Source organism: Nilaparvata lugens, chromosome 7 (genome assembly GCF_014356525.2).
Source record: "Nilaparvata lugens isolate BPH chromosome 7, ASM1435652v1, whole genome shotgun sequence".
NCBI classification, from domain to species: Eukaryota; Metazoa; Arthropoda; class Insecta; order Hemiptera; family Delphacidae; genus Nilaparvata; species Nilaparvata lugens.
The window spans coordinates 9,712,624-9,726,890 of NC_052510.1; the positions used below are offsets into that span (position 1 = coordinate 9,712,624).

The 14,267-nt window shown below is 34.1% G+C and overlaps 1 protein-coding gene across 1 annotated transcript in view; it reads left to right on the forward strand.

The window, feature by feature from the left end:
* Positions 1-4,067: 4,067 nt before the first annotated feature.
* The window catches only part of LOC111045664, a 31,025-nt gene continuing 20,825 nt past the window's right edge, over positions 4,068-14,267 (forward strand). Inside the window, exon 1 of the mRNA XM_039431841.1 lies at positions 4,068-4,834. Coding sequence (XP_039287775.1) covers positions 4,696-4,834 — 139 coding nt within the window. The 5' untranslated portion in view covers positions 4,068-4,695. The remainder of the gene's footprint in view (positions 4,835-14,267) is intronic.

The following is a 14,267-nucleotide window of genomic DNA, read 5'->3' on the forward strand; positions in this document are numbered from 1 at the left end:
CGATATTATTATATTGAATTTCATAATAGACAACTAGAAGTTCACTGTGCAGTTTCAACCAATTCATTTGCGTATTAACTTTGATGTGCTGATTTGACAAATACCTTTCTATGGAACATTTTTTCCAATAATTATAAAACCAATAACTAGCATTAATTTGTAAAATAATGGAGTGACCCGAATCTGAGAATTCTTGGAAAACTATTTGAATAATGCTGTAATGTGTGTGTAAGCTATTGGAGACAACTACCAATGCAAAACAAATATAATAGGTATGCCCAAGTTTTTCAAAGTATATTCTCAACTCTATTTTGTAAACTGTTAACCTATAAGATTAATAATGGGCTTCAAATCAGGCCATATCTCACTTAATGACCTCGCAGGTATTTCAACCGTAATCGACAGCTGAAACAAAAAATAGACAACAGTATATCGAAGACAGCTCAAGTGTATTGTTTTCCAACCTCAATAGGTTCGTTTAGAACGAGAAAAAGCCAGACGTTTTCCAACTAAATGCCCAATTATCGGTGTATTCGAAAAATCAGTGACGGCCGCATCAGATATGACACTAAAATAGTTCATAAATCAGTCGCCATTGGAACGTTAGTAGTTTGTGACGTCACCACTTCACAGCGCTCTTTTGTGATTTAGATTTCTACATAGAGGTCTCACTGAAATGCGAATGACTGTATTTAGAATAGTAGTGAAACAGCAATTAATGGCACAGTTTGAGAAAAGGCTTCAGAGTTTTTATCGCCAATTTTTATTACTGCTTGATTTTCCTTGTACAATGCTTTCACTGCATTTATGAACACATTATTTACGCCTGCTTCCTTCATTGTGAGCCATAATTTCTGTAATGGAACTGAATCAAATGCTTTACACAGATCTATAAAAGTAGCATGCAATTCCATACCTCTTGCTAGTCGCTTTTCTATTAGATGTCTCAGGGTGAATAGATTGTCCACACAGGAACGGCCTGGTCTGAATCCACTTTGCTCCTCTATTTCTATTATTTCCTGTTCTATTCTATTTTTTAAAACTCTTTCATAAAGCTTTCCAATGGATGATGTTACACTAATACCTCGATAATTATTACAATCCCTTCGATTTCCCTTTTTGTAAATGGAATGTATATATGATATCTTCCAGTCTTTAGGAATCTGATCTCCTTTCAAACACCTGTTAAAAATTTCACACAGCAGTTCCAGCATTCTCATGGTGGCGTTTTTAATTAGCTCGATAGGCAAATCACCTGGTCCTGGGGCTTTATTATTCTTCATTTTAAGCAGTGCTGTTTTTATTTCTTCCAACTTAATTGGCTCTGCTTCTCTTATTACTATTTCCTCCACATCTATTCCTGTCTCTAGATATTCAGTACGGTGCTCTGTCAAAGATTATTATAATGCTCCTTCCATTGTTCTATTCTTATAGGATTAATTTTTCTTTTTTCATTCAAATTTTTTTTTAGATTGTTTATAGTGGCCCAAGCTTCCCTAGACCTAGATCCTCCAATCATTGAGCTTATTTCTGCACATTTTTCATCCCAAGTTTGGTTTTTCGCTTTTATTATTTCCTTTTTCACTGTGTATTTAATTCTATTATAATTTTTCCTGTCTTCGACATCCTTAGATACTAAAAATTTATGATACAGCTTCTTCTTTTCTTCCACCAGATCTTTTAGATCGTCAGTCCACCAATAATTACTGTGTTTCGTTTTTACTTTTGGACCTAATGCTTCCATTGCTGCCTTGTGAATTTTGTTCTTCACATTATCATACATTTCTTCTGCTGTGCCGGTAATGTCATCTTTTAATTTTTGTGCCAAACGCAGCTTATAAAGAAAACTTGTGGATTCATTTTTTAAACCATCTATGTTGTATGATGTTGCGATTTCCCCTCTATTGTTCTGTTCCTGCAGTCTTTGTCTCTTATTGTATTTGATATTGACCGGGGCTTTCACAAGACGATGATCCGAACCACATTCAGCTCCTCTCCAAACTTTGACATCGTAAGGTGTTATGGCCGAGTCTTGTTTAATCACTACATAATCAATTATCGATTTCAGATTCCTTGTATTTTGCGTCCAAGTATACTTATGTATATCCTTGTGCTGGAAAAATCCGTTCAATATTCTCAGTGAATATTGCTCACACAACTCAATCCATCTCATACCGTTATCATTCACTACATCCTCCCCATGTCGTCCAATTATTCCACTGTCTATTTTTTGTCCTACTCTTCCATTAAAGTCCCCTAATAAGATTATTTCTTGTCTGCTTTTTGTTTTGATCAGTTCCTCAGAGAGTTTGTCAAAAAGGCGTCCTTAGTGTTTGCATCAGAGTCATCCGTGGGTGCATAAATACCAAATATCTTCACCTCTCTTCCCCATATTATCATGTCAACCGTAATAATTCTTTCATCTACAGGATTCCAGTCTGTTATATTTTTCTCCATGTTCTTTCTTACTGCCATAGCTACACCAGCCTTAGCCCTAGCTGATTTATCCACTCCACTCCAAAAGTATAAGTAACCATCTTTGAAGCTATTTCCTTGGCCCTTCTTCTTAGTCTCACCACAGATAAAATAAGTCCTATACAGATATGCAATGGGCGTGCGCGTATCCCATCTTACTGCGACATTCACTTTGGAGCGCTACAATCACTGAGCAAATATCACAGCTCAACTATCATCGATTGAAATTACGATTCGAAATTCCTCCTCTCTTTTTATCTTCTCGCGGCAAGCAACTAGGTCAGTTATGACTCGTTACAGCATCAGATAGGAGCCAGCGATTGAACCGTGAAAATGATCGGAAAAACTTTGAGGATATTAAAAATTCAGCTTTATTGAACTTCTCCAATAGTCTGAATGCTCAATAGTTTGTATCGTCATATAGCTAATAAAACTTTGTTTAATTTATTCGTTTTTTCAAATACAGGCTTCGCTATTAGTAGTATGCTGTATTCTAATTATAACTTCCATTCTACATTTTTTTTGTGGAAAAGTTGGGAACTCTGTTTGATAAAATTGGGACTCGTGTTTTACATCCATTGAACTTTTCCCAGTATTCGTACTTCGAAACTGGTTGATTGAGACAGGAGAGACAGAGACAGAGACCTAGAGACAGTAGTTTTGAATATCAATAGTGAGAATTTTATTTCCAAAACTATTGAACTCCCGAATAGCCTAATTTTTGCACTCTTCATTCTTGTCGATAAAGAGATTCTTAATTCATTTTGTCTCTACATGAAATTAATTTTGAATCACTGGTATTGTTGGATGTAATAATCAACTATTGCCATCTTCTTCTTTCATCATCGTCTCCTCCTCAGAAACTCAATTTCTAGCTTGAATATTATGACATGATCAAAATAAAGTCCTAAAGACAAGGAGAATTCGATTTTTTGTAAATGTATGGTATAATAATATGCCAAAGTAAGTACAGTAATATTCGATTCTTATAAATCTATATTATTATGGGGTGGCCGTAGTCGAGTGGATCAGATGCTGGCTTTATGATTCAGAGGCCCGGGTTCAAATCCCGGCCCGGGCAAGATATTTATCTCGAGCCACTCTCGTGTTTCGGATGGACACGTTAAGCCGTCGGTCCCGGCTGCCTAAAAAGCAATCGTTAGGTCATGTCAGAGGCCCTGAAATTTATCAGTTGCGACCTGAAAACTCTGACACCATACCTGAGCCAGCCAGGTCACACGATATTATTATATTGAATTTCATAATAGACAACTAGAAGTTCACTGTGCAGTTTCAACCAATTCATTTGCGTATTAACTTTGATGTGCTGATTTGACAAATACCTTTCTAAGGAACATTTTTTCCAATAATTATACAACCAATAACTAGCATTAATTTGTAAAATAATGGATTGACCCGAATCTGAGAATTCTTGGAAAACTATTTGAATAATGCTGTAATGTGTGTGTAAGCTATTGGAGACAACTACCAATGCAAAACAAATATAATAGGTATGCCCAAGTTTTTCAAAGTATATTCTCAACTCTATTTTGTAAACTGTTAACCTATAAGATTAATAATGGGCTTCAAATCAGGCCATATCTCACTTAATGACCTCGCAGGTATTTCAACCGTAATCGACAGCTGAAACAAAAAATAGACAACAGTATATCGAAGACAGCTCAAGTGTATTGTTTTCCAACCTCAATAGGTTCGTTTAGAACGAGAAAAAGCCAGACGTTTTCCAACTAAATGCCCAATTATCGGTGTATTCGAAAAATCAGTGACGGCCGCATCAGATATGACACTAAAATAGTTCATAAATCAGTCGCCATTGGAACGTTAGTAGTTTGTGACGTCACCACTTCACAGCGCTCTTTTGTGATTTAGATTTCTACATAGAGGTCTCACTGAAATGCGAATGACTGTATTTAGAATAGTAGTGAAACAGCAATTAATGGCACAGTATAAGGAAAGTGTTCGATAATTTCCAGTTGAGTTTTTGAAATTTTCAACCTGGATGTAGTGACAAATATTTTCATTTGTGCTATTCAACTATCTACGTGAAGACACGTTCATTGTGTCAGGCTCATTGTTTTTTCACTATAGGTTTCTTGACAAATGATAAGTTTAAATAGTCGATATCGGAGTGTTTACCAGAAAAAACTGGACTTTTGGTATATTGTCTTTAATAATTGAGTTTGGATCAAGTGAAGTAATATGGTAGTGCCGTTTCAATCGTTCAATTACTGTTCGAATGCTTATGAGGTGCTCTCATTGGCGGTCAAGTGCTTTTTCACGTCCTGTGATCATCCTTGCAGTAAAGTGACTCCTGCGGATCAGGAACTAACTGTTATAAGTGAGTGATATTCTATCGATTTTTGGTTGTTTTTTGATGAGTTTATAAGCATTTGAGTATGAAGATTGTATGAAATTGTTATTCAAATTGAATCTAATATTGTCTTCAACATCAACTTAAGAGTTGAATGTAAGAGAGGGCCGGCCGGCTGCGCCCTAACTTCGCCCTCCTAGGCCTAAAATAAAGACATCAATCCAATTCAAATTCAAGTTTTATACAAGACCAATATGTAATTTTGTAAGTTGTCTCTCTACTCTCTCTCTCTCTCTCTCTAGTCGGTGCAATCTCGTGCAGAAATATTTGTTTATTTATTTATTTTATTTATTTACAATGCAAACAACACTAATGTAATAACTTTGAAAGATAAAATAATAAGGTAGTCGTTGTGCTATTTTTCTTCCAAATTTATAAATGACAAAGTCCATGATAAGGTTAGAATTTCACGTGTACAATTTTTAAAAAATTTTGGTCCAAAATAAACATTAAAACTATAAATTTTGAATTTAGATGGCTTAAATTGATAAATTATTTAGAAATATTCTACTCAATTACCACTTTTAACGAATAATATTAAGTTATTTAAGAAATTTGGAACTATTCAAGAAACACAAACTCGTAAACACTAAAGCTCAGCTGAGAATTCAATTAGTAATCAGATTTAGTTCCAAAATGCCATGAAATTGGTGTTAATTTGAAGTCACATTGAACAGAATACTCCGAACAAAATTACTTCTGACTTGGGAGGAGCATGCGTAGCAGAGAAGGCATACAGAGGTAGGGATGCAACGGCGATGATGTTACCGTTCTGAACCAGCCAGCATTCTCTAATTTCTAGTGAGTATTCAAGCGCTCATGTTAAACTTACGGAGCTCATGATACCCATACGAAGTTTCCTCTCTGAAAGCTTTCAGTCTAGACAAATTGGCAACTGCGCTTCTAACTATGACTCTATCCATCACAGTAATTGGCTGTCTCCGTCCATTTCTCTGCGCCGCATATTCCTCCAAGTCTGGAGTTATTTTGTACGGAGTATAGGTACAATACATTTATAATATCTATCAGTTGCAATGATCGAAAAATTATTTCTTGTGAATTTCAAAATTGTGGAGCTGTAATCTGTATTTTAAATTTTGGGATATTTTAGCAGTATATTGAGTGGATCCATTGTTATGGTTCATTTAAATTTCCCAGTGAGAAATGGGTTAATTTGTAGTTTTGTATTCAGAATCAGGAGTAATATGAGTGGAAAAACGTCGATTGTCATACTACAAGTCGATTGTCATAAAACGATACTGACGATTATGACGATAATGACGATTGTCATAAAACGGTACGATGAAACAGGGCAAGTGAGAACTGCTACTAATTTCAGTCACAACAATCTATGGACCTATAGAAGTAGTACATAGAAGTTTTTAATCTATAGTACCTGCAAACTTCTGTTATTAAGATCGACAGAAACTCATTGGAGCTGTCTTGAAGTTTGAAATTATTCAACCTCAGCGGGTGGGAGTGAGGAGGGTGCCCTGGCTGCGAACCTCCCCCTCACTTGGGTCAAACTTAATTAAAATTGATAACCACAACCTCAGCATCAAATTGCAACGGCGTAGCTGATTGAATACGACCACATTATCGTTTGAAAACTTTAATCATGTGATGCTTGTAGAATTGAAAAATAGCAAAACTTTACCGTAGGTACTATATAGACTAAAGAAATAGTTTTGATTGTTCTAGAGTAAGTTGTTGGGTTGAATTCTAGATAATGAATTCTGCGCAATGGCCGCAGATAATAATTGTTATTTATTTTATTTAGCAACTCTTACCTCTATATTATGAAATTTATATATAGAATGAATGTAAACTGGCAGCGTCTATAAAAAATTGCTGCTAGTATAATTCTGAAACTATTAGTGTTTTAAATGTTGTATTACTCAAATGTAGAATAAAGTTCATTTTCATAAGATACTTGACAGACGCTGTCCATCTATCTATTACATTCTGAATTATTATATTGTTCGGTTCAGTTTCTTTAAATACTTCTTCCAATGTATTATGTGTACATAATGTTCCTTGCCTTTTTCGTTTTACACAAAAACTCTCAAAACAAGTCATATACTACTACTACAGTATAAGTTACTACCTACATTCTTTTCGTCACTTAATTAATCAAAGCTTCACTTCTTTATACTAATCAATGGCATAATAATGTTACATTACATTACTGATACATTACATGGATGTATAAAAACAATATTTGGCATAATTTAGAATAATAGCATAATTTGGCATAATAATATTGTCAAATATTACATTTAACTCTACCACGTTCCTCTCATTATTGAATAACTACCATGTTTCTGACTCATACTAATCACATAATTATATTGTGGTTTGTCTTATCATATTTAGCTCTTTCTCCATCATAATTGAATGACTTAACATATTAGCACTGTCTACTTTGAAGTCTCTTCGTGCTTTAGCAAATCACAATGAAATCAATATAAGTTAGATGATAAATATTAGATAAGTTAAGATGATTATGTTCAGCTCCATATCCAAAGTCGTCGTCGTCGTCTTCCTACAAGGATTAGGGAATTTGCCTGTTCCGACTTCAAACTCCCCATCATATTCTTCTTTTGCGAGGTCTGCCCACACTTCTTCCAACTTGGAGAATACGACATGGACTAACTTGACAATCCTACTGTCGCTCTCCATCCTTTCAACATGGTCTTTACAGTTTTGCTGATTTTCTTCAATCTTCTGCCATATGGAGATCATGTTGAGCTCGCTTCTTATATTATCAACATTATAAATTCTATCTTCCCTTGAGCATCCTTTCACTGCTATTAAAAATTTCATTTCTGCCGCTCTACCTGCTCCATTCTTTGTTCTCAGCTATCCAGGTTTCAGAACCATATAACAGCGTTGTAATACCAATTATCTTGTAGAATTTTAGTTTAAGGCTGTGCAAAGGCTAAAAATAAATTTTCCACTCGTGATATTTTTCAAAGTTTTTCGATTTGTATATCATCAAGCTATCAAAATGAGAAAGTTTTCTCTGGAAAACATTTTTTTTCCGATCATTACTTTTTGAGATATGAGCGCCTAAAGTTTAAATTTTCGGGACAGAACATTTCAAATTCGGTAAGAAATAAATCCGTGAGATTTATAGGATAGATTCTTCATGGTATTGTTGATCTATTGAAACAAAAATTTTCTGAAAATATCATTTTTTAAGATACTTTCTTAAAAAAAGTAGTTATTCAATTTACTAAAAATAACCAAAAATAACTTCTAGTTGAACTATTTTTGGTAAATTGAATAACTTTTTCAAAAATTGATTTTTCAGAAAATTTTTGTTTCAATATATCAACAATACCATGCTCTAAATCTCATGGATTTATATCTTACCGAATTTGAAATGTTCTGTCCCAAAAATCAAAACTTCAGGCGCTCATATCTCAAAAAGTAATGATCGGAAAAAAAATGTTTTCCCGAGAAAACTTTCTCATTTTGATAGCTTGATGATATACAAATCGAAAAACTTTGAAAAATATCACGAGTAGAAAGTTTATTTTTAGCCTTTGCACAGCCTTAATATTGTTTATACCAAAGTATAATATTAAAAATTACTACTGTACTAAGACGCTCCAATTCTTAGGAAAGGAAACTGTGCCCTTCTTCCCCATGGAAACCGATCATTCAAAATCTTCTCTCAATAACTTGATTGCGAGTAAAAGCTCTATAAATCCACCACTGTTTACTCAATCTCCATCGTTGGTTCACTCGTCTTATAAGCCCTTCTTTATTGGATGGGTAGTCGATGAAAGACAACGGAATCTTGTCAAGTGAAGCGGAAATTTCAAAAGTTTGTAACAGACAAGTTGGGGCAAAGACAAGAGCGAAGAAAAGATACTAAGAGAGACCAAAAGAGGAGAGGATTTGGAAGGAAGCCAGAGTTGATTTTCCAATTATTATTTCGAACAGAGTTCATTGCTTTTAGCGCTCTTTCAGTGATGGAATCGCTGACTCGCAGTTTTGTCGTAGAAATAGGTCGAGTTTGTCGGATTTAAACTTTATTGAGACAATTATTGACACTCCAATTTGAACAAGTCTTCAACTCAAACTTTTGTTCTGAATTTGAACTGGAAACCGATATTTTATGAAATTATTACATTATATTAGTGACATACGTTCTATATTCGTTAGTTCTGTAATTATTCCTCATTTCATTTATCATAGAATAACTAATCCATCTTTCCTCCATGCTATTATCATATTAGTACAGTCGTAGAGGAGAGGAGGATTTCTCTATTCTTATTCTATATGGTACAAGAGTAATCTCTTATCAAATAGCATTATATAAATATGAAGACATGATCTCGTTTATCATATCTCATTATTTTCATAAGTGTAACATCCCTCATTCAATGATTACTCATCCTATTTAGGAATTGTATCAGACTGACAAATGATCAATAATTAATAGGCTTACAGGAAACAGGATTACCAAATCAAAATTGATCAAAAATCTTAACTTTCAATAATTTTATTGATCAAACTCTCAGTTTTTTGTAATGTAGTAGTGACAAAGTAGTGTAATGGTTTTATAATTTTCATATTCTTAATCATTTTGTATAATAAATTGATATTTTATCTACTATAACTTTTATTGAAGAGTACCAACCTCTACCAACTACCGACTGCCAAAGTTAGCTTATGATACATATTTATCTTTAGATAAAGATTATGGTTCCTTGATTCATTGTGAACTGTCGGTGTTGAAATATATGTTGACAGAATAAAGTATTCTCCAAGGATGCCCACAGGGGGAGAGGGGTGGTTGGACGTGTCAAAAATTGCGTCCTTGAAATCCTTTGGCGGAGGGGGGGGGGCTGAAAATCAAATCTTGGCGTGGAAAGGGTCCAAAAACAGGTCAGTAGTCAGTAGTGTTTAAATTGACTAATGACGACAATTTTTTAAGGAGAGGTAGAAGCCGAATTTTTCCTAAATTCAAGGGGCGGTGGTGCGTCCATGAGATTGAATACTTAACTAGAGTTAACTAGAGCAAAACCTAAAATAGTTTATTCTTTTACAATATTCATCATCATTCATTTATTCATTCATACATTTATTATTTTTACAAAAGATGACTGACCGGGAGAGAAAAACTGAGTATACTCCTTGTAATACAGTATTTCTCTCCCAAATTTAGATTACATTTCAAAAGTTATCACAATCATCGGTGGAAATTGCTTCTGTCATCGATATTAATAATCGAGAAATCGTTGTTGTGAAACCAAAGAAAGTAGAACGCAGTTTTTTGACATTTGATGAGTAAGCCAGAATATAAGATGACGAAAACTGCTATGACAATTTCCGCCAATTTCCTTCCTCAGTTTTCCTTTTTTTTACTTCGAAGAATTGTCCCTGTATTTCTGGTTGTATATCCTGGAAAATATTCAGTTTTGCCTAAAGGAAACTCTCTGATTTTGCATTGACGACAGGAAACCATCCAAATTTATTTTCCGTCTTGGAGAGAAAAAGACATCTAATAATAAAAACCAGTTGCAGTGTGGAAGACATATCATTTCCTTCTACGATACGATCCTTGCTGTATTGCCTCCAAGAAATAGGTACCTATCGGCAAAATCACATTTGCTTTTTTATTCGAGACTCAAGACATCATCTCTTTCCCTCTCATATTTCCCGATCTTTTATTGCTACCAAATGTAATTTCTTATATGATGCATACCACCCTACCTCTATACCTAGGCCATAGTGCACAGTCTTGACGTCATAACAAATTGAATTGAATTGAATTGAAATTCCCGCTATAGTGAAATTTTCTCACCAAAAAAATTCTTCACGAATTTTAAGGCGGGATGCACACCAGAGAAACGCGTTTCGTGAAAAAAGTTTCAGGAAACGTGGAGCGAAAGTTGCTCGCAATCGACTGATAAGATTAAGCAGGGGACGTTTCTTTTGTAAGCATGCGCGAGTGAAACGGATTGCATGAAATAAGTTTCATGAAAGAGGGCTTCACGAAATGCGTTTCTCCGGTGTGCATCCCGCCTAAGACTTTGAACACTTCAAACCAATTACTCGCCCTATCTTGATATTTTTTTCAGCCCATAACATAATCTTTCATTCAGGCTCTAGCCGTGATGTCCTTTTCCCACAAGTAGATCTATCAATCGAGATTTTAAATTTGAGTCATAGATAATAAAATTCTACTATATTGTTCATAGTAGACAATGAATAGGTAGGTTACTGTACATTATGTTCTGTTTCTTAGACGATGTCCCAAAGATTTGAACTTTGAAGGGAGGTTTTTATTCGATGTATTGCCCATATAGTGTAGAGGTCTTGAATGTTTCTTGTGTTGCTCTGTACTGTAGTACTGATAAATTATGATACAGTACTGTATAAATTGTAGCTACCAAAAAACAACACCAGTTTTTCAGTAGTCTAAGATTCAAGTCGACGGTTTGGCATTTCTCTTAATGTTCAAATGTTTATATGTTGCGTATTTACGGCGAAACGCGGTAATAGATTTCCATGAAATTTGACAGGTATGTTCCTTTTTTAATTGCGCATCGACGTATATACAAGGTTTTTGGAAATTTTGCATTTCAAGGATAATATAAAAGGAAAAAGGAGCCTCTTTCATACGCCAATATTAGAGTAAAAATCAGACTATAGAATTATTCATCATAAATCAGCTGACAAGTGATTACACAGATGTGTGGAGAAGCCAGTCTATTGCTGTATTTCCATAAGGTCTATAATTATAGTTTCAATCAGGTACTTGTGGATGAGAATACTGCGTGAGGTCTACTGTTCACAGAGCTACTAGTACTTTTGATTATGGATACGTTATAAGGTGTCCATAATCAAAGCTATAACTCAGTTTTGAGTTTTAGTAGTCTATTTGTAGCATCAAATTGCAGTTGCAGTGATTTTTGCGTAATGAATAAAATAGCATATTAGGCATAATTAATTTTTGCTTAGTAAAAAGTATGAGGAAAACAATAGGTTATTCAGCTACTGCGGAGATGAAGGCTGACCTTGAAGTGAAAATTCAAATACCGATATATATGTAGGTACCTCATTTCAACAATATAGGTATGAGCATAGCGTAGCTTACAACAAAAGGCTATAATACTATAGTAATATAGTACTATGGGCTATAGTAATATAGTACTATAGGCTATAGTAATATAGTGCTACCCATATGTTATTAGTAACCGGTTTTATGCGTCACCCACCATTCTTCCAAGCGTACCGTAGTAAACAAACTGTAGTAAAAGCATGCACACAAACATTGGAATGTTGTTTTCTTCAATGAGCAAAATTTGTGGAGGGGGTTAAATGAACGGTACGATTGCAACTTGCAATGTTCAGTTTGAATCAGTGTTATCAACGGAGATGTGCGAGACTCATCTCATCACTGTTCTTGCCAACAGTTTTCTTGGTTTCTATTTTTAATTTAGTTTGCGATGTTGATTTTCTCGGCTCATTCAGAAAGTGCGGTCGCTGTGACAGTTTAGTTGTAGGCCTAAGTAAAGTGCGTGTTAACCTGATTTCAGTTTATTGTTAACTCCAGTTCTGAGGAGCGAAGAAGGCTTAAAGTCGGTAAAATTGAAAATAAAATCGGTATTCCTTATATTTCAGTATTCAGAAATAAATTTGACATTGATAGCAATGAAATTTATAAGTAGCAGCTGATAGCCTATCTGTGTTGAATTCGCAGTTATCAATTCAATTCAAAGGTAGCTGATAGGTAGCCTATCTGTGTTAAATTGGAGTTAACAATACAATTTATAGGTAGCAGATAGCTTTATCTGAAAAAATAGAGCTGTTATCGAGCTGACTGATTTCAGAGTGTTTGAAAAAAACTGTGTTATATTAGGGTACTTGAGCAATCTAAACTGTGAAGTGTTTTGATAAATCTGTGCAAAATCATGAAGAGATTGCGGCTTATAGTGCAAAGGAGAAGGAAAGACTCAGAAGGGGGAAGCAGTAGTGATCGAGATGATGAAAATGATGAATGCAAACTCATGTCTCTTGGAATAAGTATGTACATAGCAATGTTGATAATCTTGTCTTTTGTAAAAAAAAATCTGTTTGCAACATTAATGGGTATCAACTTGAAGTATTTTTGTTTCAAGAAAACTCAAGTAGGACCGACATTGAACTGAACTAGTCTATTCTTTCCAATTTTGTATAGACAAAAAACATAAACGAATTGAGAATTAAACTTTTTCTGGCAAAAGGAGCAGGGAAATTTCTGCTTTTAAGAATATATTTTGAAGACCTTGAAATCGTTCAATCTTTAAATGTTATGTTTATAACTTTGATTTCAAAGTATGAAGATCCTATTTCAATCTGAACATGAGAAGTTGAAAATTATAAAAATTGAATTCAATTTTTAATAGTACAATATTCTTATTCGAAAACAGTAAAAGCAGTCAATAGTAAATTGATTTATCGGTGACAGTAAAAGTAGGGTAGGCCTATGTATAATATGTTATACTACGGTACCTACCGTATAAATCGTATAATAATATACATGATTCAGTACCTATAACTTGATTTGTGGAGCTCAAATGGTTTATTCATTCACAAATTATCCTAGCTCTATCTATATGATTATCATCATATCATTGTACCTATATCGTTAAATTGTATTGTTTTCCAAAAAACACCCAATAACTAACGTAATGTATCCAATGAACGAATGAAGACGTGAAAAATTCCTGAGAAAAGTTGTTTTATGCTTTCTTTGCAAAGAAAGCTTGGAATCTGCTTTGGATGATGATGTACCTACTATATTAATAATCTATTTTATTTTTTGTATAGGAATATTACCGTAACACAAATTATTTCATTTCAAAGACGAAATTGGTATATTTATTGGGAGGAAAATCAGAATTTATTCAACTTATCTATTCGTTTAAACGGCTGTCATAAACTTGAATTCTATATAATTTGAATTGTATTATGTAAGAGAGAGTACAATAACACTGTTTCTGGGCATTACAGCATCAACAAGTTCACGGCCTTGATAAGAGTTATTGCTAAAAACTTCCACCAAAAATGTGGAAGTTGATAAGAAAATAATCAACTCATTCTCGCGAATTCTAGTTCTATGATTACAGTTCATCCATCGCCGGTACCGTACTCGGTTCCATCTAATAGAGATGAACCATGCAGTAGAGCAAAAAATAATAAACACAATTTTTTTAATTCATTTTATTTGAAATTTTTCAATTGTATAGTCATGTGATAGCCTAGAACCTTTGTTTAATATTATTATTCATTTGCATTTCGACACAACATAATATCTTCACAACATGTTAGTTTCATGCATGAAGAATGAATAATCAAGTAGACCTATCTATTGAATAGAGAAAATTATACTCTCGCA